A 26,111-nucleotide genomic window follows, 5' to 3' on the forward strand; every position below is an offset into this window, starting at 1 on the left:
AGAAAGGTCTTCCATCCATTGGTTCATTCCCCAATTGGCCGCAATGGTGGGAGCTGGACCGATCTGGAGCCAGGAGCTTCTTCTGGTTCTCCCATGGGGATGCAGCGGCCCAAGGACTTGGGCCATCTTCTACTGCTTTCCCAGGCTGAGAGCTGGATCAGAATTGGAGCAGCTGGGACTCAAACCAGCACCCATATGGGATACCAGCACTGCAGGCACTGGCTTTACCCCCATGCCACAGCGCTGGTCCTAACTCATCATAATTTAAATATTTAAAACCTTCCTACTCCAATTCACATTGGTGAATTCTTCCAACTACTTACCTAAGAATTAAACCAATTTATGCAAACTCATAGGATAGAAAAAACAATGTCCAAACCTTTTCAGTGCCAGCATAATCTGAATAGGTTATGACAACTGAACCTGAATAGGATTTTGTGAAAAAGGAAAATTATAAGCCTATCTCTTTCATAAACAAGGACAAATAATCTTTTAAAAGATCAGCAAATTAAATTAAATTTGCAAATCTATAAAAGGAAACAAATTATGAGAAAGTGAGGTTTATTTTAGGAATACAAGTGCATTTACTATTTGAAAATTAGTAGTATGATTCACCATAAACACAGATAAAGGAGGAAAAATATAATCATCACAATGGCTATATTGAAAGTGATATGATAGATCAGTTAATGGTAAAACTTAGCAAATAAACTGGAAGGGAACTTTCAGAGAATCTTTAAGACCTACAGTAAATATCATTAATAGCAAATTATGAAGAATTTTGCCTGGAGATCAAGAATGAAACAAGGATGCGCACATTTACTCCTTCAGGTTTTTATTATAGGTTGTAACTGGTGAAATAAGACAACAAATAAAATATAGAAGTTATGGTAGTTTCAGTACCCAGGAACAAATCTAACACAATATTCATAATACTCTACACTAAAAACTGTAAAACATTGAGAAAATAAATGAAAATCTAAATACAGCATTTACTAGTTGGAAGACTCAATGTTGGGAATACATCAGTTTGTCCCCAAACTATCAACACAAGGAAATCCTAAACAAAATTTATCAGCTATCTTTGTAATAGTCAATGAGCTGAATATAAAGCTTATGCAGAAAAAAAGGACAAAAGTAAAGAAATCTTGAAAAGAAAGAAAAAACCCAGAAAGGCACGATCCAAAGGAGAAAGGATTGATAGGCTAAACTCCCTTACAACTCTATGCCCTGCCATACGTGGTTCTAGCAAGAGAATGCAAAGACAAGCCACTGGCTGAGAGCAAATATCTGCAAAACACACATGTGATCAAGAACTATTAAAGCTCAGCAATAAGGCAACAGACAACTTCATTTACAATGGACCAAGGAGGAGAACCACGCGGAGAAGCAGGCTAAGCCTCCACTTGGGACATCCAGATATCCTGTTGGAGTGCCTGGTTCAAGTCCCAGCTTCTGATCCAGTTTCTTGATAATCTGCTTAGGAGACAATGATGATGGCCTGACCAAGTATTTGGGTTCCTGTCACTCATGAGGGAGACCTGGCAGGAATTAGTACCTCCTGGCTTCCACCTGGCCTAGCATTTGACAAGTGAACCAGCACATGGAAGATATCTCTGTCTCTGCTTCTCTGTGTCACTCTGCCTTTCAAATAAAAAAGAAAATATTTTTATAAGTGGCCCAAAGACTTTAGTAAAAACTTTACCAAAGATTTTTATTTGACAAATAAGCATATGAAAAGATGCTCCACATCTTACATCTTCAAGGAAATGTAAATTAAAATAACAAGGAAATACTGGACCCTATTAGAATGACCAAATTCCAAACACTGACGTCAGCAAATGCTTGCGAAGATGTGGCGCAACAGCAGCTCCTGTTCACTGCTAGTGAGAATGAGAAATGGTGCGGCCACTTTGGAAGAGAGATGGGAAGCTTTTAATGGAAGCACACATGCTCTCACTGTGTGATCCTGCAATCATTGTATGGAACGAAATAGCACAAGTTGCATGCAATAGTAACTAAGGACGCCTGGTGGCGCTGCAGGCTTGCGAGTGTGAACGACCGGCTCTCCAATTACCCAGGTCGCCATTAAGCTGCGAATCAGAACTCTGAAGGCTCTCTGAAAGAAGGAAGCGTTTTGGGTGAGCTCCAGGGGAGAGATGCTCAGTGAGCCTCGTTTTCAGTGCAAGTCGCTGAGGAAGGTCTAATTCGAGGTAACCGAACTATCTGGGTGGACGGTGTACTGAGTGGAAGAAACTGCATCTTCTGGACCAGCTCAGAACAATGGAGACTGCGCTCGCAAAAAAGCCACGCAAAAGGCAAGTTGTCTTTCTTGTCGTACTGTTGCTTTTGTGGGAGGTTGGCGCTGATGTACTTAGATATTCCATTCCAGAAGAAACAGAAAGTGGCCATTTTGTGGCCAACCTGGCTGAGGACCTGGGGCTAGGGGTGGGAGAACTGGCGGCTCGGGGCGCGCGAATCCATTACAAAGGAAACAAACAGCTCTTGCAGCTCACTAGAGAGACTGGCGATTTGCTTCTCCGCGAAAAACTGGACCGGGAGGTGCTGTGCGGGACGACAGAGCCCTGCATTTTGCATTTCCAACTGTTACTGGAGAACCCAGTGCAGTTTTTGCAAGCTGAGCTGCAGCTCACAGATGTAAATGACCATTCCCCCGAGTTCCTGGAGAGGCAGATGCTGCTAAAAATCCCTGAGAGCGCCCAGCCGGGCTCCGTGTTTCCTTTGAAAACAGCCCAGGACCTGGACACGGGTAGCAACACTGTTCAGAACTACACCATCAGCCCCAACTCCACATTTCATGTCGTTACTCAAAATCGCGGAGACGGCAGGAAGCACCCAGAGCTGGTGCTGGACAAAGCGCTCGACCGGGAGGAGCAGCCCGAGGTCGTGTTAGTCCTCACGGCGCTGGACGGCGGGGTTCCGCCCAGGTCGGGGACTGCCACAGTGCGCGTCGAAGTCGTGGACATCAACGATAATGCCCCCGAGTTTTTACAGACGGTGTACGCGGTGCAGGTTCCCGAGGACAGCCCCGTGAGTTCCTCGGTGGTCAAGGTCTCTGCCCGGGATTCGGACGCAGGAGCGTACGGTAGAGTAGCCTACGCTCTGTTCCAAGGTGATGAGGGTGCCCAGCCATTTGTAATAGACGAGGTCACGGGAGAAATTCGTCTGAAGGGGGCGTTGGATTTCGAGACTACTAGAGGTTACAGCGTGGAAATTATAGCCACAGACGGCGGAGGCCTATCAGGAAAATGCACCGTGGCTGTAGAGGTGCTGGACGTGAATGACAACGCGCCGGAACTGACCATGGCCACGATGACCAGCGCCATCCCAGAAAACTCGCCCGAGACCATGGTTGCCGTTTTCAGTATTTCTGATCCGGACTCCGGAGACAACGGGAAGATGGTTTGCTCCATCCAGAACGACCTTCCCTTCCTTTTAAAGCCCACATTCAAGAACTTCTACACCCTGGTAACCGATGGAGCGCTGGACAGGGAGACCAGGGCCGAGTACAACATCACCATCACCGTGTCCGACCTGGGCACGCCCAGGCTGACCACCCGGCACCACGTCGCGGTGCAGGTGTCCGACGTGAACGACAACGCCCCGGCCTTCAGCCAGGCCGCCTACACCCTGCTGGTGCGCGAGAACAACAGCCCCGGGCTGCTCATCGGCTCCGTGAGCGCCAGCGACAGGGACGCGGGCGCCAACGCGCAGGTGACCTACTCGCTGCTACCGCCGCCACAGCAGCCCGACGTGGCGGCGCTCGTGTCGGTGCACGCGGACAGCGGGCAGCTGTACGCGCTGCGCGCGCTCGACTACGAGGCCCTGCGCGCCTTCGAGTTCGGCGTGCGCGCCGCCGACCGCGGCTCCCCGGCGCTGAGCAGCGAGGCGCGCGTGCGCGTGCAGCTGCTGGACGCCAACGACCACGCGCCGGCCGTGCTGTACCCGCCGGCCAACGGCTCGGCCGCCTGCCCCGAGCTGGTGCCGCGCGCGGCCGACGCGGGCTACCTGGTGACCAAGGTGGTGGCGGTGGACGGCGACGCGGGCCAGAACGCCTGGCTGTCGTTCGAGCTGCTCAAGGCCACGGAGCCCGGGCTGTTCGGCGTGTGGGCGCACAGCGGCGAGGTGCGCACGGCGCGGCCGCTGAGCGAGCGCGACGCGCCCAGGCAGCGGCTGCTGGTGCTGGTGCGCGACCACGGCGAGCCGCCGCTGTCGGCCAGCGTCACGCTGCACGTGCTGCTGGTGGACGGCTTCTCGCAGCCCTACCTGGCGCTGCCCGAGGCGGCGGCGGCGGCCGAGGCGGCGCGGCCCGACTCGCTCACGGTGCAGCTGGTGGTGGCGCTGGCGGCGGTGTCGTCGCTCTTGGTGCTGAGTGTGCTGGCGCTGGTGGCGGCGCGGCTGTGCGGCGCGAGCGCGGGCGCGGGCGGGGGCGGGGGCGGTGTGGGGGCGGGGTGTGCGGTTGGCGGCGGCGGCGGCGGCGGCGGCGGCGGCGGCGGCGGCGGCGGCGCGGGTGCGGAGGGCCGCTTCCCGGGGCCGCTGCTGGACGTGAGCGGCGGCGGGACGCTGTCGCACAGCTACCAGTACGAGGTGCGCCTGACGGGCGACGCTGGGACCGGGGAGTTCAAGTTCATGAAACCGATTTATCCCAATCTCTCTCCCCAGATCGCTGGAGAACAAATAGGAGAAAACTCTGCCTCCCGGAATAGCTTTTTATTCTCTTAGATAACTGATATGAAGCAAGTTTTCTGCCCTTTATCCCTACTTGCACAGACATAGGAGTTGAGAATGTCACTGAAAAAAAAAATCCACTTTCAAGTGTAGCTTTGTTTTCCCCTCTGTAATTGATCTATCTGTTTATCTTCTCCTATTTTGGAAAATTCCTTTCTACTTCCTTGCATATATTTACATATTGAAGTTCCACACCCTTGCATGCTGTAGATTTCCTCTTCCTTGGTCTTTAATCTGATGAACTGTCTGTCTTAATAAAGTCAAACATTAATTATATTTTCTACAGAGTGTACCCATTCTGATTCATCTTACTCTATTTGTATTTGGTGCTAACTGAAAAAAAAATTTCACATCATTTTTTGATAGGAATACATACATATGGTAACAAATCAAGTAGGTGAGAATAAAGGATAAAAAGAGCATAAGTTTGGCAGCAGTAATATTGCAGCCAGGGCTGCCTGAATGTCAAATCAGAGAGCCTGGGTTCCAGTCCTGCCTGGCTCAGCTCCTATTTCCAGCTTCCTGGTAGTGCTCCCCGCCCCCAGTGGGGTTGGTAGTGGTGCTGGTGCTGGTGCAGTAGTCACGGTTCAGGTTATTGAGTCCTTGACACATGGGAGACCTAGATTGAGTTCCTGGTTTCTGGCTTCCACCTGGCCCAACCCTGGCTGTCATAAGCATTTGGGAATTGAACCAGTGGTTGGAGCACACCCACCTTGCTTTTGAAATAAATAAATAAATAAATAAATAGTAACAAATAAAAAGGCTCAGAATCATCTACTTTATTTCTGTATCTTTAATTTGTTGTTTGAAAGAGTAGCAGAAAGAGAGTGAAAGATCTTCCATCTGGTAGTTCACTCTCCAATGGTCACATTGGCTAGGGATAGGCCAGGCTGAAACCAGGAGCCTGAAACTATCTGAGAATCTCATGTGGATGACAGGAGTCTGCTACTTTCCCAGGAGCATTTGCAGGGAGCTGGATTGGAAGTGGAGAGGCTGGGACTTGAACTGGTGCTCATATGGGATGGCAGCTTCTCAGGCAGAGGCTTAACGCACTGTGCCACAACACTGGCCCCCAAACTATTTTTAATTGAATTATGGCATATATGCAGAAAAGTGAATAAATCCTTTAATGTACAGTTTACTATACTTTCACAAAATAAACATGCCTGGTGGCAGTAGACTGATGAGGAAAAGAAACATTATGAGTGCTCCTGTTGCCACACAAGTTACTCTGCAATCAGTACCATCCCAAGTTGTCAATTATGCTTTCTTTATTAAAAAAAGATTTATTTGTTTGAAAGTCAGTGTTACACAGAGAGAGGAGAGGCAGAAAGAGAGAGAGAGGTCTTCCATCCACTAGTTCACTCCCCAATTGGCTGCAACAGCTGGAGCTGTGCAGATCCAAAGCCAGGAGCCAGGAGCTTCTTCTGGGTCTCCCACACAGGTGCGAGGCCCAAGGACTTGGACCATCTTCCACTGCTTTCCCAGGCCATAGCAGAGAGATGGATCAGAAGTGGAGCAGCCAGGACTAGAACCAGCACCCATATGGGATGCCGGCACTTCAGGCCAGGGTGTTAACCCACTGCACCACAGCTCCGGCCCCTATACCGACTTTCAATATCACAGTTTAGTTTGCATCTTTTGAATTTACATAAATGGAATAATAGAGTAAGGACCACTCTGCATCAGCTTCTTTCATTCAACACTATGTTGATCAAGTGTATCTATAATAGTTTTTCTTTTTAGTTCCTTCATTCTTGTTGCTGTATAGTTGCCATTGCATGAGTGTGCTACAATTTATTATCCTTTAGAGGCATATTAGGGTAGGTGCAAGGTTTGGTGTCACAAATGATTCTCCTATGAACATTCTTTTTTTACTTTTTTTTTTTTTTTTTTTTTTTTAATTTTTTGACAGGCAGAGTGGACAGTGAGAGAGAGAGACAGAGAGAAAGGTCTTCCTTTGCCGTTGGTTCACCCTCCAATGGCCGCCGCGGCCGGCGCGCTGCAGCCGGCGCACCGCGCTGATCCGATGGCAGGAGCCAGGAGCCAGGTGCTTTTCCTGGTCTCCCATGGGGTGCAGGGCCCAAGCACCTGGGCCATCCTCCACTGCACTCCCTGGCCACAGCAGAGGGCTGGCCTGGAAGAGGGGCAACCGGGACAGAATCCGGCGCCCCGACCGGGACTAGAACCCGGTGTGCCGGCGCCGCAGGGCGGAGGATTAGCCTATTGAGCCGCGGCGCCGGCCTAGAGGCATATTAGGGTAGGTGCAAGGTTTGGTGTCACAAATGATTCTCCTATGAACATTCTTGTACATCCTTTGGCAGGAGGTGGATATGTGGTTCTGTTGGGTATATATCTACAGGGGCGATCGCTGCTTATTTAATAAATACAGTACATGTTCACTTTTGATGATATTTTGAAATAATTTTCCAAAATGGTTGTACTCACACCACTGCATCAGTGACTGGATGTACAAGTTCCTCCACACATTTGCCAGCATACGATACTGTCTCTTTGTTTCATTTTATCTCATTGGAAATCACTTTTAAACATTTATAAAAGCCCTTTTTTATTTACTTCCTTATCACTAAGGAATATGTTGTTAACAAAGACTGAATTGTGCTCTCTAACTAGGTTAATATGTTGATGCTCTAACCTCTACTACCTCAGAGACAGGAACTTTAAAGAGAGAACTACATTAAAATGAAAGTAGTTGCAGTGGATCTTAATCGAATATTACTTACAAAAAGAGGAGAGTGGGAGTGGAGGTGAGGAAGAGGGATCGTGGGAGGATATGGGCACACACACAGCAGTGATCATGTGCAGACACCAGAGGAAGGTGGTGATGCGTCAGGCAAGGACAGAGGCCTCAGAGCAGGGGACCCCGCCAGCACCCTACTGAGACCTCCAGCCCCCAGAGCCCTAGGAAACAAATCCCTGCTGGTTAAGCCTCCTGTTCTGTGCTGTTTGGGATGGCAGCCCTATAAAATGAATGTAGTATTTTTTCTTCCATAAACTTTGCACCAATTCCTCTTAGGATTACTGAGTACCCACCTCACTTAAAATAACTGCGGTCATTCATTCTTCACACCCAGCTTTATCACTATTCTTGGGTAGTTCCATAGTCAAACGAACCTGTGATTACTGTTCAATTAATAAGAGTTTCACTTAATTTTTTGTATGAATGAAAAGAATAACCTTTATATCTGCTTTTCCTTTAAACCTTCCAACCTCTCTCAATTAAATTATGTTTGAATGGCCAAATTTTGATGACATTTTACAGTTCTGCAGCCATAGCTAAGAATTCCTTGTGTTGCCTATAGATCCATTTCAGAAACTGATAAAATATGTATGCCTTCCCCTTTCTCTCTCAGATTTCAGAATTTTCTCTTTCTTCGAGGTGACTTAAATTTCATAATATCTTGATCTTTTTAAAATTCATTTTGCCAGAAACTGAGTGTACTGTTGTTCTAATAATTCATACCTTTCACCTCTGGAATTGTTCCCACCATTATTTCCTACATAATTGTATCTCTGGAGTTGGCATTTGGTTAAGATGCCATTTAGGTTGGCAGTACTTAACATGTCACCTAGGACGCCTGCTTCCCATGTTAGTGTCTGGGTTTGAGTCCCAGCTCTACTCCTGATTCTGGCTTCCTGTTAATGGGCACCATGGGAGGCAGCAGGTGTTGGCTCAAATTCTTTGGATCATGATACCCACATGGGAGACCTTGATGGAATTTCTGGCTCCTAGCCTAATCCTGGCTTTTTGTGGGCATTTGAGTAGTGAACTAGTATATAGCAGACTCTCTCCTCTCCTCTCCTCTCCTCTCTCCTCTCTCCTCTCTCCTCTCTCCTCTCTCCTCTCTCCTCTCTCCTCTCTCCTCTCTCTCTCTCCTCTCTCTCCCCCCACCCTCCATCCCTCCCTCTCTCCATCCCTTTCAAATAAAATGATTTTTAGTTGTATCCTTAGCTTTACCTTCCTGTTCTGAGTCTTGAGCTTGTCAGATATTGACAATTCAGAATTGTATCTCCATGTGTCTTATATTTGTTTTATCATACATCTCTGTCTTTTCCTCTACATTCTGACAAGTCTCATATTATTTTTTAGTATTTCTAACAAATTATTAATTTTGGAAGTGTATTTAAATACCTAAGAATGTTTTTGTGACTTGATTATGCCTTTTCCATAGTATTGCTTGGCATTTTCAAAGTTCCTTTTATTTCTAGTATCATCTGTTTAGTACAGTGTTCATATTTTTCTTTATCTTTTTGTTGGTAAGTGTTTCTGATTTTCCTGTCTGATGAGCTGTGCTTACCTGTCCACATGTAAGGAAGAACTGTGTAGATGACACAGCAGGGCAGTTTTACACATCTCTGCTCTTGTATGAGGCGGTCTCCACAAAGGCTTCTGCCCTAAGGAGAAATTCCCACAGGGTGCTTGTGTGAAGCAGTGCAGGGCCAGGTTTGCAAAATGTCAGACTTTAATTTAGGGTGCACTGTGACGAGCAGGCAGGGAACTTTTTATAGGCTATGGTTCTTTCAATGCTGGAATGTCAAAGGTTTTATGCTGAGATTCCAAAATCTCTTCCAAATGTCTTAGTGTTCACCAGAAGATTTTTTTGATTTATTTAGAAATGAGTCTTAAGCATTTTTTGGGGGGAAACATTTCTTGAGGGAAAATAATAATTATTAATCATTATTATATATTATAGTTCATTATTATACTTTCTATGTATTTGAATATTTTAACAATTATTTATATATACTTCATTTAACCCTTGAAATAATGTATAGTTGATTTTCTATTTGTTGTACGAACAATCTGGAACACACAGAGATAAAGCAACTTGCCCAGGCTGCTGATTTAGTTCGGGCTGCAGTAACAAGGTACCACAGATTTGGTGGCTTACCAGGGCAGGCACTTATTTCTTACAGTTCTAGGGCCTGGAAACCCAAAATCAGAGTGCCAGGATGACTGCATTCTTGTAGGGCTCCTTGCAGATACAGCCTGCTGACTTTTCATTGTGTTCTTCCATGGCACACAGTGGGTGAGAGAGCTATCTGGGTCCCTTTTATAGGGACCCCAACCCTATTCATGAGGGATCCACCCTCCATACTTAATTACCCCCCAAAGGCCCCATCTCCTAATGTCATCCCACTGGCAGTTGGGATTTCAGAAGGTCCCCAGCTAGTAAGTGCTAGAATCAGAATATGAATCCAGACAATTTCCACAGAAATTGCTTCCCTATTTTATTTTACTTTATCATATTTTTAAAATTTATTAGAAATTCAAAAAAGTATATACAATACTACATCTATTAACAAATTATGTCTACATGTATAATTTTCAAATAACTGTTAGTGAAATAATAGGCCATGTACCCATTACCCATTTTAAGAATCAGGTCAATGCCAAAATTTTGGAAGTTCCCATGTAGCTCCATCATAACTTCCTTTATCTCAATAAAAAACATGCTATAGCCTAAAAGTTTAATTTAATCATTTGTTCTCTATAATTTCAGGAGATATGCATATATTCTTTAAAATATATATCGTCTAATGTAGTCTGTCTTTGTAGCAGAGAGAAATGGCTTCATATATGGGCTTTCTTTTACTTAGTCTTTATCATGTTGAATTCATGAATGGTAGTACAGTTCATTTATTTATATAACTTTATAGTAGTCCATTGATAAATACACTTTTACCTTCATATTAATTTTACTATGGATTGACTTTCTGATGGCTCTAAAAGTTTTGTTAAATGGACACTGGTGGTATAAGCATTCTTCAATATAGCTCTGCATGCGTTCAAGTAAGATTCCTTTTGGCTGAATACACATCAAAGAAGGGACTATTTTTTTCATATCAAGAAAATCTCAAAGTGAGTTCAATAGACAATATATTCCAGCATCAAGATAACAGAGATGTTAGAATTATCTGACAAAGATTCAAAAAGATTTCATGAAATGTTTCAACAAGCAATTATGAACATAACTGAAAGAAATGAAAAAATATGGAGTCCAAGCAATGAAATATAAAGTCACAGCAAAAAAAAAAAAAATTGGAAGATATAAAACCACCAGTGGGGGCTGACACTGTGATGTAGTGGGTAAAGCTGCTGCCTGTAGTGCTAGCATCCCATATGGGTGCCAGTTCACATCCAGCTGCTGCACTTCTGATCCAGCTCTCTGCTGTGGCCTGGGAAAGCAGTAGAAGATGGCCCAAGTCTTTGGGCGCCTGCACCCGTGTAGGAGTCCTGGAAGAAGCTCCTGGCTTCTGATCACACAGCTTCAGCTGTTGTGGCCATTTGGGGAGTGAACCAGTGGATGGAAGACCTCTCTCTCTCTCTGCTCTCTGCCTCTCAAATAAATAAATAAATCTTAAACACACATACACACACACACACACACCAGTGGAGGGCTGGCACTGTGGTGCAGCAAGTGGTGGGAAGCTAGCAACCCATATCAGAATGCTTTGAGTCCTGGCTGCTCTGCTTCCAATCCAGCTCCCTGCCAATGCACCTGGGAAGGCAGCAGAACATGGCCCAAGTACTCGGGCCCCTGCCACCCACATGGGAGACCCCGATGGAGTTCTGAGCTCCTGTCTGGCCTGGACCACCCTTGCCATTGTGGCCATTTGGGGAGTGAACCAGCAGATAGAAGATGGATCTCTCTGTCTTTCTCCTCTCCCCCATCACTCTTCCTTTCAAATATGTAAATAAATCTTTAAAAATAAAAACATCAGTGGAAATCTTAGAAAATAAAAATACATTTGAAACAATTCAGTGGGTGGGCTCAATAGCGGAATAGAGAGGACAAAGAACAAGTGAACTAGAATCTAGAACAATAGGAAATACCCAACCTGAACAACAGGGAGAAAATAGACAGTAAAGTAATGAATGAAGCCTCAAGGACCTTTGGGACCTTAATGAAGTTCTGAGATTTGCATCATTTGAGCCTGGGAGAAAAGAAGAAAGAGGGTGTGATTGAAAAGTTATTCAAGATCGCTGAAAACTTTCCAGATTTGGCAAAAGACATAGACCTAGAGGATGAAAAAGTGAAACAAATACCAAAGAGGATAATCCCAAAGAAATCCACACCAAGAGACATCATAATCAAACACAGGAAAATTAAGATCGGGGAAATATCTTGAAAGCAGTAACAATTTGAATACCACAACCACGGAAGTCAGAAGGAAGTTGCACACTAGTTCTCAGTGCTGAAAGGCAAGAACTGCCAGAGCGAGACCCTCTATCCAGTGAACATTGCCTTCAGGAGATTTTCTTGCCTCTCAACCTACTCTGAAAGAGTGGGTAAAGGAATTTCTCCAACCATATGGGAAACCTAGAACAACCACTATACAAGCTATACCAAGTGATACTCTAAAAAACACTATAATTAAAATGAAAATCTAGAGAAATGTTCTAATAATCCCCAGGAACTTAGAAAAATCAGAGGAAAAAAAAACCAGAGCAAATAGGAAACAAAAACAAAAAGTCAAGTTTAATCTCTACCATATGAATAATTACATTAAATGTAAATGGTTAAACTTACCAATTAAAACCAAAAATTTTAGAATGGGCTTGAGAACATGTTGTCTATAAGAAACTACAAATAAAATCATATGTATGTGTGGATATATATATATATATATATATACACACACACACATATAGGGAGGTTGAAAGTAAAAAGATGGGACAGCTTACAAACATTAACAAAAAATTAAACAGAAGTGATTTTATAAATATCAAGTAAAGTAGAAGTCAGGACAGGGAAGATTTCTGTAGATAGAGTACAACATTGTAGAATGATAAAGGAAGAAACATAGCACTTCTAAGTAAACACCAAATAACAGAGCTGCAAGTTATAGGAAGCACAACAGACAGCATGCATTGAAGAAACACAAATCTACAATTATAGTTGGAGACTTCAACTACACTCTCTCAGCAACTGATAAAACAACCAGACAGAAAATCAGTATGGAATATGCAAGAACCTGTACCCTCATTCACCAAAAGGACCTAACCCATATTTATGGAAAACAGAACTGACAACACCAGAATACACATTCTTCTCAAGTGCTCATAGAATATGTACAAAATAAACCACCCTGGGTCACAGAACAAATCGCAGTCAATTTAAAAGTGAATCATACAGAGTGGGTCTTCAATGACAGTGCAATCAAACTGAAAGTCAGTAATGGAAGGACAGCAGGAAAACCTTCCACTTGGAAACTAAAGGTCACACTTTGAAATAATACATGAGTCAAAGAGGAAGTCTCAAATGAAGTTTTGAAAATGTACTTAATGGGGGGCCAGTGCTGTGGTGCAGTGGGTAAACACCCTGGCCTGAAGCACCAGCATCCCATATGGCCGCTGGTTCGAGACCCGTCTGCTCCACTTCCAGTCCAGCTCTCTGCTATGGCCTGGGAAAGCAGTAGAAGATGGCCTAAGTCCTTGGGCCCCTGCACCCACGTGGGAGGTTGGGAGGATGCTTCTGGCTCCTGGCTTCGGATCAGCGCAGCTCTGGACATTGCGGCCATCTGGGGAGTGAATCAGCCGATGGAAGACCTCTCCCTCTCTGCCTCTCCTCTCTCTCTGTAACTCTTTCAAGTAAATAAGTAAATCTCTAAAAATAAATACACAAAATGAAAGGAATGGAAATTTAAAAGTGAAGTTTTATATGCTTTAAAATCCTCCATCAATTAAAGCACTATTTCAGGACAATGGTAATTAGCCTGCTAAATTACTGTTTAAAATATCTGTTGGGGCCAGTGTTGTCTCATAGTGGGTAAATCCTCCAACTGCAATGTCAGCATCCCATATGGGTGCTAGTTCGAGTCCCAGCTGCTCCACTTCCAATCCAGCTCCCTGTTAATGGCCTGGGAAATGCAGTGGAAGATGGCCCAAGTGCTTTGGCCAGTGCCACACATGCAGGAAACCCAAATGAAGTTCATGGCTGCTGGCTTCAGCCTGCCCCCAACCCTGGCCATTGCAGTCACATGGGGAGCGAATCAGTGGATGAATGATCTCTCTGTTTCTCCCTCTTTCTCTGTAACTCTAACTTCCAAATAAAACTTTCAAATAAACATTTGGGCCATCCTCCACTGCACTCCTGGGCCACAGCAGAGAGCTGGACTGGAAGAGGAGCAAGTGGGACAGAATCTGGTGCCCCAACCGGGACTAGAACTCAGTGTGCCAGCGCCACAGGTGGAGGATTAGCCTAGTGAGCCATGGCGCTGGCCCCAAAAGCTACATTCTTGACAGACCCCACTGATATATTTTTGGGGTATGTTGAGATATTATATTCTTTCTGTCATAGCTACCAATGTTCTCAGGGGAATTTGAATGACCTAAATTGAGTTTAACCCAAACTATATTGCTGATAACATTTGCTTTAAAATAAAAAATAACTAAAAATCTGTGTTTGAGGATGCCTGGTGGTTCTGTAGGAAAAGAGAGAAAATAAATGATGCTGTGGATGCCATCAAGCTGGAGTCAGAACTCAGGATGTCGATTCAGAAGGACACATTTAGGGGTAGTTGCTGTGGCACAGCACATTAAAGCCCTGGCCTGCAGCATGGGCATCCCTCATGGGTGCCGGTGCAAGTCCCTGCTGCTCCCCTTCAGATCCAGCTCCCTGCTAATGTACCTGGGAAAGCAGCAGAGGATGGCCCAAGTGTTTGGGTTCCTGCAACCTGGCCACTTGGGAAGTGAACCAGCAGATGGAAGACCTCTCTCTCCTCTGTTTCTACCTCTCTCTGTTACTCTGCCTTTCAAATAAATACAATTAAAATAAAATAAAGGACACATTTAGAAATGAGCTGGAAGCAGCCTGTTTCAGAGAAGACACTAAACCCAGCCAAGCACGATGTTTATTGGTTTGGCTCCATCAGCTCATTTTGTTATCCATAACCTCAAGACTCTGTTCTCAGTAACATTTACCAAGTGAGTCCTGGAGGCCACATTGATATTGTTATCTCTCTAGCTCCTTTCAGGTGTTTTTTTTTTTTTTCTTGACCGGCAGAGTGGATAGTGAGAGAGAGAGACAGAGAGAAAGGTCTTCCTTTTGCCATTGGTTTACCCTCCAATGGCCGCCACTGCTGGCGTGCTGCGGCTGGTGTACCGCGCTGATCCAATGGCAGGAGCCAGGTACTTCTCCTGGTCTCCCATGGGGTGCAGGGCCCAAGCACTTGGGCCATCCTCCACTGCACTCCTTGGCCACAGCAGAGAGCTGGCCTGGAAGAGGGGCAACCGGGACAGAATCCGGTGCCCCGACCTGGACTAGAACCTGGTGTGCCAGCGCCGCTAGGTGGAGGATTAGCCTATTGAGCCGCGGTGCCAGCCTCAGGTGGTTTTTAATTACAAAATGAGCTAAGCTGTTTAGATTTAGATTTATTTTACCTAGAGTTGAAGTATTTTGAAAAATACTCACTTTTGGTCTTCTATCTTCTTGGCTATGTTACTTGAAGATAATTTTTCTTGAACTCAACTGATTTGACCTCTTGATAAATGTGAATCCTGAAATGAATTATGTTTGGCCTGTTTTGTTTTATGTGTGCACTCAGCCACATGTTATTTACAGATCCATTTTCCAGTTAATCAGAAACTGGTGAGATAGGAATGGATCGAGCCATAGTGTTCCATAATTGATGTCATTCACCAAATTGTCAGTCACCTCATTTTTTAAAAGATTTTTATTTATTTGAGAGGTAGAGTTAGGGAAGCAGAGACAGAAGGTCTTTTTTATAAAGATTTATTTATTTGAAAAGGAACACCAAAGCCAAATTATTTATTTATAAAGAGACAGAGGCAGAGAGAGAGAGAGGTCTTCCATCCACTGGTTCACTTCCCAAATGGCTGCAACAGCCAGAACTGAGCTGATCTGATGCCACGAGCCTGGAGCTTCTTCCGGGTCTCCCACACGGTACAGGGCCCAAGCACTTGGGCCGTCTTCCACTGCTTCCCCAGGCCACAAAGAGAGAGTGGACTGGAAGAGGAGCAGCTGGAGCACTAATCAGAGCCCATATGGCATGCCAGCTATGCCACAGGGCTGGCCCCAGTCATCATTTCAAATCAGGTTATCTGCCCGTATTAATAAAGGATTTGATGTCCTCTGCTGCGAGAGGATCATGGAGGTGATTCTTGAATGCTTATTTTTCTGCATTACATCACGTTCTTAAAACAGAGTAATATATTTTGACCTTAATTAAAGAGTGCAATTCAACAAAAAATCGAATACAATGCACAAGCCCGTACCATGACCAAATGTACCCAAACAAAAATGAAGTGGAATCCCAAAATGCTTATGATGAGTAACACTTGGTTACTCTTAGATCCCCATTTAAATAGCTTGATTTGCTTAGAATAGCTAGTTCTCTCAGGGGTATCTCTTGATCTCCATTCTCCTGCAGGTAGCCCAGTTGTTCCCTCTCCTGCGTAGGCATAACTGCATGACAAAGTAAGTCTATTGCTCAGGCATTCATGAGTCCTGTGACTTACAGAATTTGCTGTTTGTTTTACATTACGGTTGCTAACCAACTTTTACATTCTGTATAGCTTGTTGATGTGTTTTGGGGACAATTATAGAACATATCTCTGGGACTCACAAATGCAACTGCTTCTCAGATGTAAATCGCACTGCTAAGGAAGTTTACCTTGCCTGAGGGAATGGTTCTTAAACACCACTTATGCATAAGAATCACTTCAGGAGACAGACTGAAGTGCGGATTCCCACAAGAAGCACCAGAGAATTACATTCCAGAACTGAAGAGAGCCCAGGAATCGGCTTTGAAAGCAACACCAAATCCCAAGGGCAACGACAGGGCTCCCCGGTAATTTTTTATGCATGTGGCTCACACACCAGCCTAAGATGCAGTGGGAAATGATGTTGACCTGAAAACACCCCCTGAAGTTACTAGCTTGACCGCATGGTGGCGATGCAGGCTAAGAGAATGAATGAAAACTAGAAAGCTGGAACGCTTCCGTGGACTCCATTTCACCCAGAAGCTGAGGTAAAAATACAGAAGGCAATCCAAGCTAGGCGCGTCCGGGGAGGCAGTTGTCGCCGGACGCGTAAGAATCGAATCAAAAGTCGACAGCACAGACATTGCAGAGGGTCTTGCGTGGTCGTGGTGATTAGGAGCTGGGAAGGATTCCTCCTCTGGATTCCGGCGTGACAACAAGGATGGCGGAAACAAAAGCGCAGTACAAGAAAAGGCAAGTGGCACTCCTCATGGTATTGTTGCTTTTGTGGGAGGTGGGCTCAGAATTCATGCAGTATTCTGTACTGGAAGAGTCAGAGAGTGGCACGTTTGTGGCCAACTTGACAAAGGACCTGGGGCTTAGAATGGGAGAGCTGGCTGCACGGGGCGCCCGGATTGTTTTCAAGGGGAACAGACAGCATCTGCAGCTTGACCCGCAGACCCATGATTTGCTGCTAAACGAGAAACTGGACCGGGAGGAGCTGTGTGGCTCCGCTGAGCCCTGCGTGCTGCCTTTCCAAGTGCTGCTGGAGAACCCTCTGCAGTTTTTTCAGGCTGCCTTGCGGGTCAGAGATATAAATGACCACGCCCCGGAGTTCCCTGCCAGAGAAATGGTCCTGAAAATATCAGAAATTACTGTGCCAGGAAAGGTATTCCCTTTGAAAATGGCACAGGATTTAGACAGCGGCAGCAACGGCCTCCAGAACTACACCATCAGCTCCAATGCTCACTTCCACGTTGTCACTCGCAATCGCAGTGACGGCAGGAGGCTCCCGGAGCTGGTGCTAGACAAAGCGTTGGACCGTGAGGAGCAGCCCCAGCTCGGACTGACCCTCACGGCGCTGGATGGCGGGTCTCCGCCCCGGTCAGGGACCACGAAGATTAAGGTACTGGTGTTGGACATCAATGACAACGCCCCGCAGTTTGCTCAGGAGCGCTATGAGGCACAGGTGCCTGAGAACAGCCCCCTGGGCTCTCGCGTTATTACTGTTTCAGCGAGGGATTCGGATGCAGGATCCTTTGGGGAGGTGTCTTATGCGCTATTTCAGGTAGATGACGTCAATCAACCGTTTGAAATAAACGAAATCACAGGAGAAGTTCGACTGAGACAGACTTTGGATTTTGAAAAATCTCGAATTCATCATGTGGATATTGAGGCCACAGACGGTGGGGGCCTAACAGGGAAATGCTCGTTAATCGTCAAAGTCCTGGATGTGAATGACAACGCCCCCGAGCTGACCCTGTCCTCACTCACCAGCCCCATCCCTGAAAATGCGCCAGAGGTCATAGTGGCAGTGTTCAGTGTTTCAGACGCAGACTCCGGACACAACCAAGACGTCGTTTGTTCTATAGATGATAATCTCCCCTTCTTTCTAAGACCATCCGTAGAGAACTTCTACACCCTGGTAACCGATGGAGCGCTGGACAGGGAGGCCAGGGCCGAGTACAACATCACCATCACCGTGTCCGACCTGGGCACGCCCAGGCTGACCACCCGGCACCACGTCGCGGTGCAGGTGTCCGACGTGAACGACAACGCCCCGGCCTTCAGCCAGGCCGCCTACACCCTGCTGGTGCGCGAGAACAACAGCCCCGGGCTGCTCATCGGCTCCGTGAGCGCCAGCGACAGGGACGCGGGCGCCAACGCGCAGGTGACCTACTCGCTGCTGCCGCCGCCACAGCAGCCCGACGTGGCGGCGCTCGTGTCGGTGCACGCGGACAGCGGGCAGCTGTACGCGCTGCGCGCGCTCGACTACGAGGCCCTGCGCGCCTTCGAGTTCGGCGTGCGCGCCGCCGACCGCGGCTCCCCGGCGCTGAGCAGCGAGGCGCGCGTGCGCGTGCAGCTGCTGGACGCCAACGACCACGCGCCGGCCGTGCTGTACCCGCCGGCCAACGGCTCGGCCGCCTGCCCCGAGCTGGTGCCGCGCGCGGCCGACGCGGGCTACCTGGTGACCAAGGTGGTGGCGGTGGACGGCGACGCGGGCCAGAACGCCTGGCTGTCGTTCGAGCTGCTCAAGGCCACGGAGCCCGGGCTGTTCGGCGTGTGGGCGCACAGCGGCGAGGTGCGCACGGCGCGGCCGCTGAGCGAGCGCGACGCGCCCAGGCAGCGGCTGCTGGTGCTGGTGCGCGACCACGGCGAGCCGCCGCTGTCGGCCAGCGTCACGCTGCACGTGCTGCTGGTGGACGGCTTCTCGCAGCCCTACCTGGCGCTGCCCGAGGCGGCGGCGGCGGCCGAGGCGGCGCGGCCCGACTCGCTCACGGTGCAGCTGGTGGTGGCGCTGGCGGCGGTGTCGTCGCTCTTGGTGCTGAGTGTGCTGGCGCTGGTGGCGGCGCGGCTGTGCGGCGCGAGCGCGGGCGGGGGCGCGGGCGGTGTTGGTGTGGGGGCGGGGTGTGCGGTTGGCGGCGGCGGCGGCGGCGGCGGCGGCGGCGGCGCGGGTGCGGAGGGCCGCTTCCCGGGGCCGCTGCTGGACGTGAGCGGCGGCGGGACGCTGTCACACAGCTACCAGTACGAGGTGCGCCTGACGGGCGACGCTGGGACCGGGGAGTTCAAGTTCATGAAGCCCATTAGCCCCAACTTCCCTCCGCAGCTCTCTGGGAGCGACGTGGAGGAACGTCTCAGCATTCGGAACAGCTTCCCATTCAGTTAAGTATTCTACTAAACCTTGTTTGGAGACGTCTTTTAAAGTTACTTGCTGATGCATGTTAATTGATTGTTCTTGTCTTGCTTATTTTACTACCATTTTAGGTTCAAGTTTTTACAAAGATGCTAGGGATACACAGTTTTTCTCTAATTTGTTTTATAGTTTTAAGGTACTCCCACTTCTCTGTTTTTGACAACTTAGAAACTAACACTTTTTGCACAAGTTAAAAAATTTGAAATTGTCACCTTTTAGGGAATGTTCCAAATTGCTTTTTTGAGATTGTTTTTCTAACAGTTGGCTACAGTTGTTTCAATACTGCTGCATTGGAATATTCTTAAAATGTATTTGAGCTTAATTTTCCAATAGAAGTTAACTTGCTGGTAACCTCTCCATGTGTACAGAACTAAAGATGGCTGAAGCTCACAGGGCCTTTCACAGCTATATGTATACGGTAGTAGCGCATATTTCTATAATATAAACATTACTGTGAACTTCATTTAAAAACATGATGGTCTTTTGAAGAAACACCATGTCAATTGTAACTTTCGAATAAATATTAGCTGAATGAAAATTTTGCATTTCCTATGAGTCTAGAAATGCTAATATGTTGTTATATTAAAACACCATTGAAATTATTAAATAGAAAGGTTATTTTTAAATTTCATGAAAATTCATATTATGAAGAAATGCATAGATTTCAATATTTTTTGCAGAAAATAAAGTTGCCATTCAACTCCATTTTCCCAAGAACTTTCCGCATCCCCTAGTTAAATGAGTTATGTTTTCCTTCAAAACAGAAAACACCCTTCCACTCACCGTTTATTACAAAACATAGAATGCTTGAGAAGACATTTTGTCTCCTTTGTTTAAAAATAGAAAAACTCAAAAGTATTGTTTTGTCAACTTCGATTTTTCATACTCTTTCTCTTGCTTCCTCAAGCTTCTGTGGGTGCTATCTGCCAAGATCTAAGTCAGATTTAGTGGCCATTTATCAATGTAAGATTTTTCCTTCTTGTGCTGTGTAAGCATCATCTGTCTGTAATTAACACAAATTATTTACTCTTGCAGTTTAGCCAAAGTTTGGTCATTTGTGTACACGGTGATTCTGCCATATTTTATGAAAAAAAAAAAAAAACTCTTTAACTTCAAGAGCAGGCAATTTATAGTCACATGATAATTGAGTTTATTTTTATTTTCATATTTAATTAAAATGGAACTAGGACTATCTAAAGTATATTTGGCTGTGTTTTGTGGCCAAATAAGTGAACTGACATGGATGGCTACCAGCTGGTTACTGTTTTACTTTCTCAGATATTTACTGTGTTCCTTGGAATAGGATTCTTCTTGGGGGGGGGGGTGCTTTCTCCACTGTTCCTACTCCAGCCACCATTTCAGTGGGCGCACTGGGGATCTTCCACAACCCCTTCCTCATAGTCCCAGAGGATACACACAGGGACGGGCGCCCAGTCCAGTGCAGATCGGTCAAATCCTTCCTCAGAATGTGTAGTTTTGATTCTTTTATCTTCTTCATGTTTGTAGAAAAGATGTTGCCTAGATTCTGAGCTTACCTGGTTTCTAATAAAACAAATGGTTGTTTTCCCTCACCTTCACTGGGCATTACACACATTGAATTTATAAAGAAAAAATATTTCCAAGGGTTACATAGCCCAAAGACTGACAAGAAATCACACTTAAATTTTATTTCGGAAGTTACAGGCACATTACAATTTGCGAGTAGAATTTTAAAATCCATAAATTTGTCTAACAAAAACAGATCAGCATTTTTGTAATAAAAATGTAAACTCTCCAAGAGCAAGGATTTTTGTGTTGTATTTACCTGCGTTATCTCAAGAAGCTAAAAGAGTGCCGGCACAGATACTTATTAAGTGAATACAAATTTATCTCAGCAGAATTTTATGTACTGAACGTGTACATTTATAAAGAAAGTGAATACAGACATGGGTAACACTTCTGATTTCACAACTACTGTTTGTTACCTGAACAGGACTGCGGAACAGGTAGGAAAAGGGGGGGTTATAATCTGCTGTGACCTGTTAAGCCACAATGCATTTCTTTACAAACGTGCTTTGAAGCGAAAATTATCTGAAGTTGTAAAGCAGAACGCTTGGTGGCGCTGCAAGCTAAGAAAATGAAAAAACGATGCAGAATCCGTGCCTCCTTAAAAACTGAACAGTCTAGGAGCTTGAAAAGGAAACATTTTACACTACTGGAGACGGAAGGCTTCAGAGAGGTAGCTATTCTTACCTCGTCAAGGAGAACAACTCAAGATCGCTACATTTAACCGAGCTGGCTTAGAGCATTTGTGGTGATTAAAGACTGCGCCTTTGGACCCTGAGGAACGATGGCGACGCCGCTCCCCGAAGCGCTGCAGAAAAGGCAAGTGACCGCCATTACGTTCTTATTACTATTGTGGGGGGCGGGCAGCGCGACCCTGAAGTATTCTGTTCTGGAAGAGAGGGAGAGTGGCTTTTTCGTGGCCAACCTAGCAAAAGATCTGGGGCTGGGAGAAGGGGAGCTGGCCGCGCGGGGCGCCCGGATTCTTTCCAAAGGGAACAAACAGCACTTGCAGCTGGAACCGAAGAGTGGAAATTTGCTCGTCAAAGAACAAATGGACCGGGAGGAGTTGTGTGGTGACACGGATCCATGTATACTGCACTTCCAGGTATTGCTGAAAAACCCAGTGCAGTTTATTCAAGGTGAACTACAGCTGCAAGATGTAAATGATCATGCTCCAGAATTCTTGGAAAATGAAACCCTCCTCAAAATCTTGGAAAGCAGCCACGCTGGGTCTCTGTTTCCTTTGAAAATAGCTCAAGATCCGGATGTGGGTAGCAACACGGTTCAGACCTACACAATCAGCACCAATTCCCATTTCCACCTTTTCACCCGCAATCACAGCGATGGCCGGAAATACCCGGAGCTGGAGCTGTACAAAGCCCTGGACAGGGAGGCGCAGCCAGAGTTCAGGTTAACCCTCACAGCGCTGGACGGCGGGTCACCGCCCAGGACGGGGACTTCGCAGGTCCTCATCCTAGTCCTAGACGTCAATGACAACGCCCCCGAGTTTGCTCAGCAGCTGCACCATGTGCAGGTCCCAGAGAACAGCCCCATAGGTGCCCTCATCACCACTGTGTCCGCTAGAGACGTGGACGCTGGGACATACGGCGAGCTCTCCTACTCATTTTTTCAATCCTCAAATCAAATCATGCAGGCCTTTGAAATAAATACAGCCACAGGAGAAATCAGATTAAAAAGACTACTGGATTTTGAGGAAACTCAGTCTTACCGAATGGAAATTGAAGCCTCAGACGGCGGAGGTCTCTCAGGAAAATGCACTGTGGCCATAGACGTGATAGACGTGAATGACAACGCCCCCGAGCTGACCATGTCAGTACTCACCACGGACATCCCCGAAAACTCCCCGCAAACCGTGGTCGCTGTGTTTGGAATATCAGATCCAGACTCAGGAGACAGTGGAAAAATGGTGTGCTCCATTGAAGAAGATCTCCCCTTTCTTCTGAAACCGACCTTAGAAAATTTCTACACTCTAGTAACCGATGGAGCGCTGGACAGGGAGACCAGGGCCGAGTACAACATCACCATCACCGTGTCGGACCTGGGCACGCCCAGGCTGACCACCCGGCACCACGTCGCGGTGCAGGTGTCCGACGTGAACGACAACGCCCCGGCCTTCAGCCAGGCCGCCTACACCCTGCTGGTGCGCGAGAACAACAGCCCCGGGCTGCTCATCGGCTCCGTGAGCGCCAGCGACAGGGACGCGGGCGCCAACGCGCAGGTGACCTACTCGCTGCTGCCGCCGCCACAGCAGCCCGACGTGGCGGCGCTCGTGTCGGTGCACGCGGACAGCGGGCAGCTGTACGCGCTGCGCGCGCTGGACTACGAGGCCCTGCGCGCCTTCGAGTTCGGCGTGCGCGCCGCCGACCGCGGCTCCCCGGCGCTGAGCAGCGAGGCGCGCGTGCGCGTGCAGCTGCTGGACGCCAACGACCACGCGCCGGCCGTGCTGTACCCGCCGGCCAACGGCTCGGCCGCCTGCCCCGAGCTGGTGCCGCGCGCGGCCGACGCGGGCTACCTGGTGACCAAGGTGGTGGCGGTGGACGGCGACGCGGGCCAGAACGCCTGGCTGTCGTTCGAGCTGCTCAAGGCCACGGAGCCCGGGCTGTTCGGCGTGTGGGCGCACAGCGGCGAGGTGCGCACGGCGCGGCCGCTGAGCGAGCGCGACGCGCCCAGGCAGCGGCTGCTGGTGCTGGTGCGCGACCACGGCGAGCCGCCGCTGTCGGCCAGCGTCACGCTGCACGTGCTGCTGGTGGACGGCTTCTCGCAGCCCTACCTGGCGCTGCCCGAGGCGGCGGCGGCGGCCGAGGCGGCGCGGCCCGACTCGCTCACGGTGCAGCTGGTGGTGGCGCTGGCGGCGGTGTCGTCGCTCTTGGTGCTGAGTGTGCTGGCGCTGGTGGCGGCGCGGCTGTGCGGCGCGGGCGCGGGCGCGGGCGCGGGCGGTGTCGGTGTGGGGGCGGGGTGTGCGGTTGGCGGCGGCGGCGGCGGCGCGGGTGGCGAGGGCCGCTTCCCGGGGCCGCTGCTGGACGTGAGCGGCGGCGGGACGCTGTCGCACAGCTACCAGTACGAGGTGCGCCTGACGGGCGACGCTGGGACTGGGGAGTTCAAGTTCACGAAACCTGTACTTTCTAACTTCCTAGGAGAGAGGGTGGATATGAACACTGAGGAAGACTCTAACTTTAGGAATCATTTGGCATTAGGAATCTAACTTTGAGAGCATGTGATAATTCATGGTATTCACTAACCTGGAATTTTCTAACCTTTTCATTCCCATAAATGGTGTGCACATTCAAACAGTGATTACTGTTATATAGCTATTTCAACCTATTGACTTATTTTACTTTTCCCATGTTGGGCATCTCATATGCATGTGGACACAAAGAGAAATCGTGTTTCCTGAATTTTCTTTCGGTGAGATTTTCAGAAGTCACAGATGTTTTCAAGTTTCTGCTGTTTGAGCTTGTTCGTTGATGTATTGTTAGGATTAAGAGAACTGTGTTCTAGACTTCCTGAGTAGCATCAGCATGAGCTATTATAAATGATGGCTTTGAGTTCTAAAAATATTTTTCATTTATGCAAAAATTCTAGTAAGATAAATTGTTGGATTTCTGTTTTGTCATTTCCATACACTCTTGTTTTTCCTCAACTGGACCAGTATCTATTTGGATGTTGTTTTCGAAACTGAGTAATTTCTTTGAACAGTAGAACATCTACTGTTATTCTAAATGATTCAATTCCTGTTACATTAAGAAAAAGGATAGAAAAAGTGTTGGTCGACTTGTGGCTACTTTTTCCTAATAAATGGCTTTGGCATGTAAATAATGACTCTCATTCTTTAAAAATAATATATAGAGGACAGGTGCTATGGTGTGGTTGATTAGGCTTATCACTTGGGACCCTATGTAAGAGTGTCAGAGTCCTGGCTTGTCTGACTTGGATCCAGCTTCCTGCCAGCATGCCTAGGGTGGTGGGGAGTGATCCCACAAGTGTTTAGATCCCAGACACCCGCATGGGAAACCTGGGTGGATTTTGGGGCTCCTGGCTTCTGCCTGGTCCAGCCCTGACTGCTGTGAGCATTTAGGAAATGAGCCAGTGAGTGGAGGATCTTTCTCTCCCCCTTCTCCCTCTCCCTTCTCTTCTCTCTCTGTTGCTCTGCCTTTCAAATAAATAAATATTCAGAAAAAATATATAAAGGCAGGCATTTGATTCAGAAGTTAAGATGCAGTTTGCTACTCCTACACCCATATTAGAGTGCCTGGGTTGGAGTACCAGCTCCACTTCTGATTCTTGCTAATGCAACACCTTGGGAGGCAGCAAGTGATGGCTCAAATATTTGTGTCCCTGCCACCCTTGTGGGAGACTAGGATTGTGTTCCAGGATCCTAGGTTGGCATGACCCAGACCCAGCTGTGGCAGGCATTTGGAAGATGAACCAAAAGATGGAAGACTTGAGTCCACTTTTTCAATAAAAATTCAATGAAAATATAATAGTATGTAACATGACTCAAACATATATAGTGAATACAAAGAAGAAAGGATGTTAACATTATTATACCATTCAGAAATAATTAAGTCAAAATCGTTTTAATGATTTGTATGATGCATATAAGAATAGACTAATAATTTTATGAAACAGATCTATAATAACTTGATAGTTAATTAAAACTTTCAGATTGAATATAATAAAACAAAATGTGAAGCTATGGAACTTAAGCTTAGATAACAAGGTTAAAAATATTTTGATCCATGTGAAGATACTAGCATCTCTTAACTACCCACTTAAAAATCAATACACTACCATTCTTATACCTCTACCTCCTTCTCATCACTCAGACTTTTTGCATTTTTATCTGATGCTGCCTTATAAATGTTTGTAATATTTGTATATTTTGAAAGGAAAAGTCCCATGATTTTATATTTAAAATTTTTAACCTAAAGTCACAAAATGCTACATTTCTAAAAATTTGCATTCAAATCTGACCATCCAGAGGTAACCACTTTTAAGAATTTTGGTTTTTTCCTCATTTCTTCCATATTTTGTGAAAAGACTTATTTACTTATTGGAAAGGCAGAGTTACAGAGAGAGAGAAGGAGACACAGAGATTTTCCATCTAATGGTTCATTCCCCAAATGGCCTCAA

General features: G+C 46.9%; 3 protein-coding genes across 4 annotated transcripts; all 3 read left to right on the forward strand.

The window, feature by feature from the left end:
* The first annotated feature begins 1,452 nt into the window (after positions 1 to 1,452).
* Positions 1,453 to 10,240, forward strand: LOC108176548 (protocadherin beta-5). Of its 2 annotated transcripts, none has more exons than XM_070076212.1 (2): positions 1,453 to 6,576; positions 7,014 to 10,240. In XM_070076212.1, exon 1 carries the CDS (start codon positions 2,284 to 2,286, stop codon positions 4,741 to 4,743), a length of 2,460 nt encoding a protein of 819 aa, XP_069932313.1. In that variant the 5' UTR covers positions 1,453 to 2,283; the 3' UTR covers positions 4,744 to 6,576; positions 7,014 to 10,240. The 2 variants fall into 2 exon arrangements, with proteins under 2 accessions (XP_069932313.1, XP_069932314.1); XM_070076213.1 differs by having other exon boundaries at positions 1,453 to 4,608; positions 4,684 to 10,240.
* Positions 10,241 to 14,156: 3,916 nt separating this feature from the next.
* Positions 14,157 to 19,950, forward strand: LOC103347895 (protocadherin beta-6). Its single transcript, XM_070076219.1, has one exon. It carries the CDS (start codon positions 16,941 to 16,943, stop codon positions 19,383 to 19,385), a length of 2,445 nt encoding a protein of 814 aa, XP_069932320.1. The 5' UTR covers positions 14,157 to 16,940; the 3' UTR covers positions 19,386 to 19,950.
* Positions 19,951 to 21,338: 1,388 nt separating this feature from the next.
* LOC108176476 (protocadherin beta-17-like) lies at positions 21,339 to 24,791 on the forward strand. Its single transcript, XM_070076220.1, has one exon. It carries the CDS (start codon positions 21,742 to 21,744, stop codon positions 24,178 to 24,180), a length of 2,439 nt encoding a protein of 812 aa, XP_069932321.1. The 5' UTR covers positions 21,339 to 21,741; the 3' UTR covers positions 24,181 to 24,791.
* Positions 24,792 to 26,111: the final 1,320 nt, after the last annotated feature.

This window comes from Oryctolagus cuniculus, chromosome 6 (genome assembly GCF_964237555.1).
Source record: "Oryctolagus cuniculus chromosome 6, mOryCun1.1, whole genome shotgun sequence".
Classification (NCBI taxonomy): Eukaryota; Metazoa; Chordata; class Mammalia; order Lagomorpha; family Leporidae; genus Oryctolagus; species Oryctolagus cuniculus.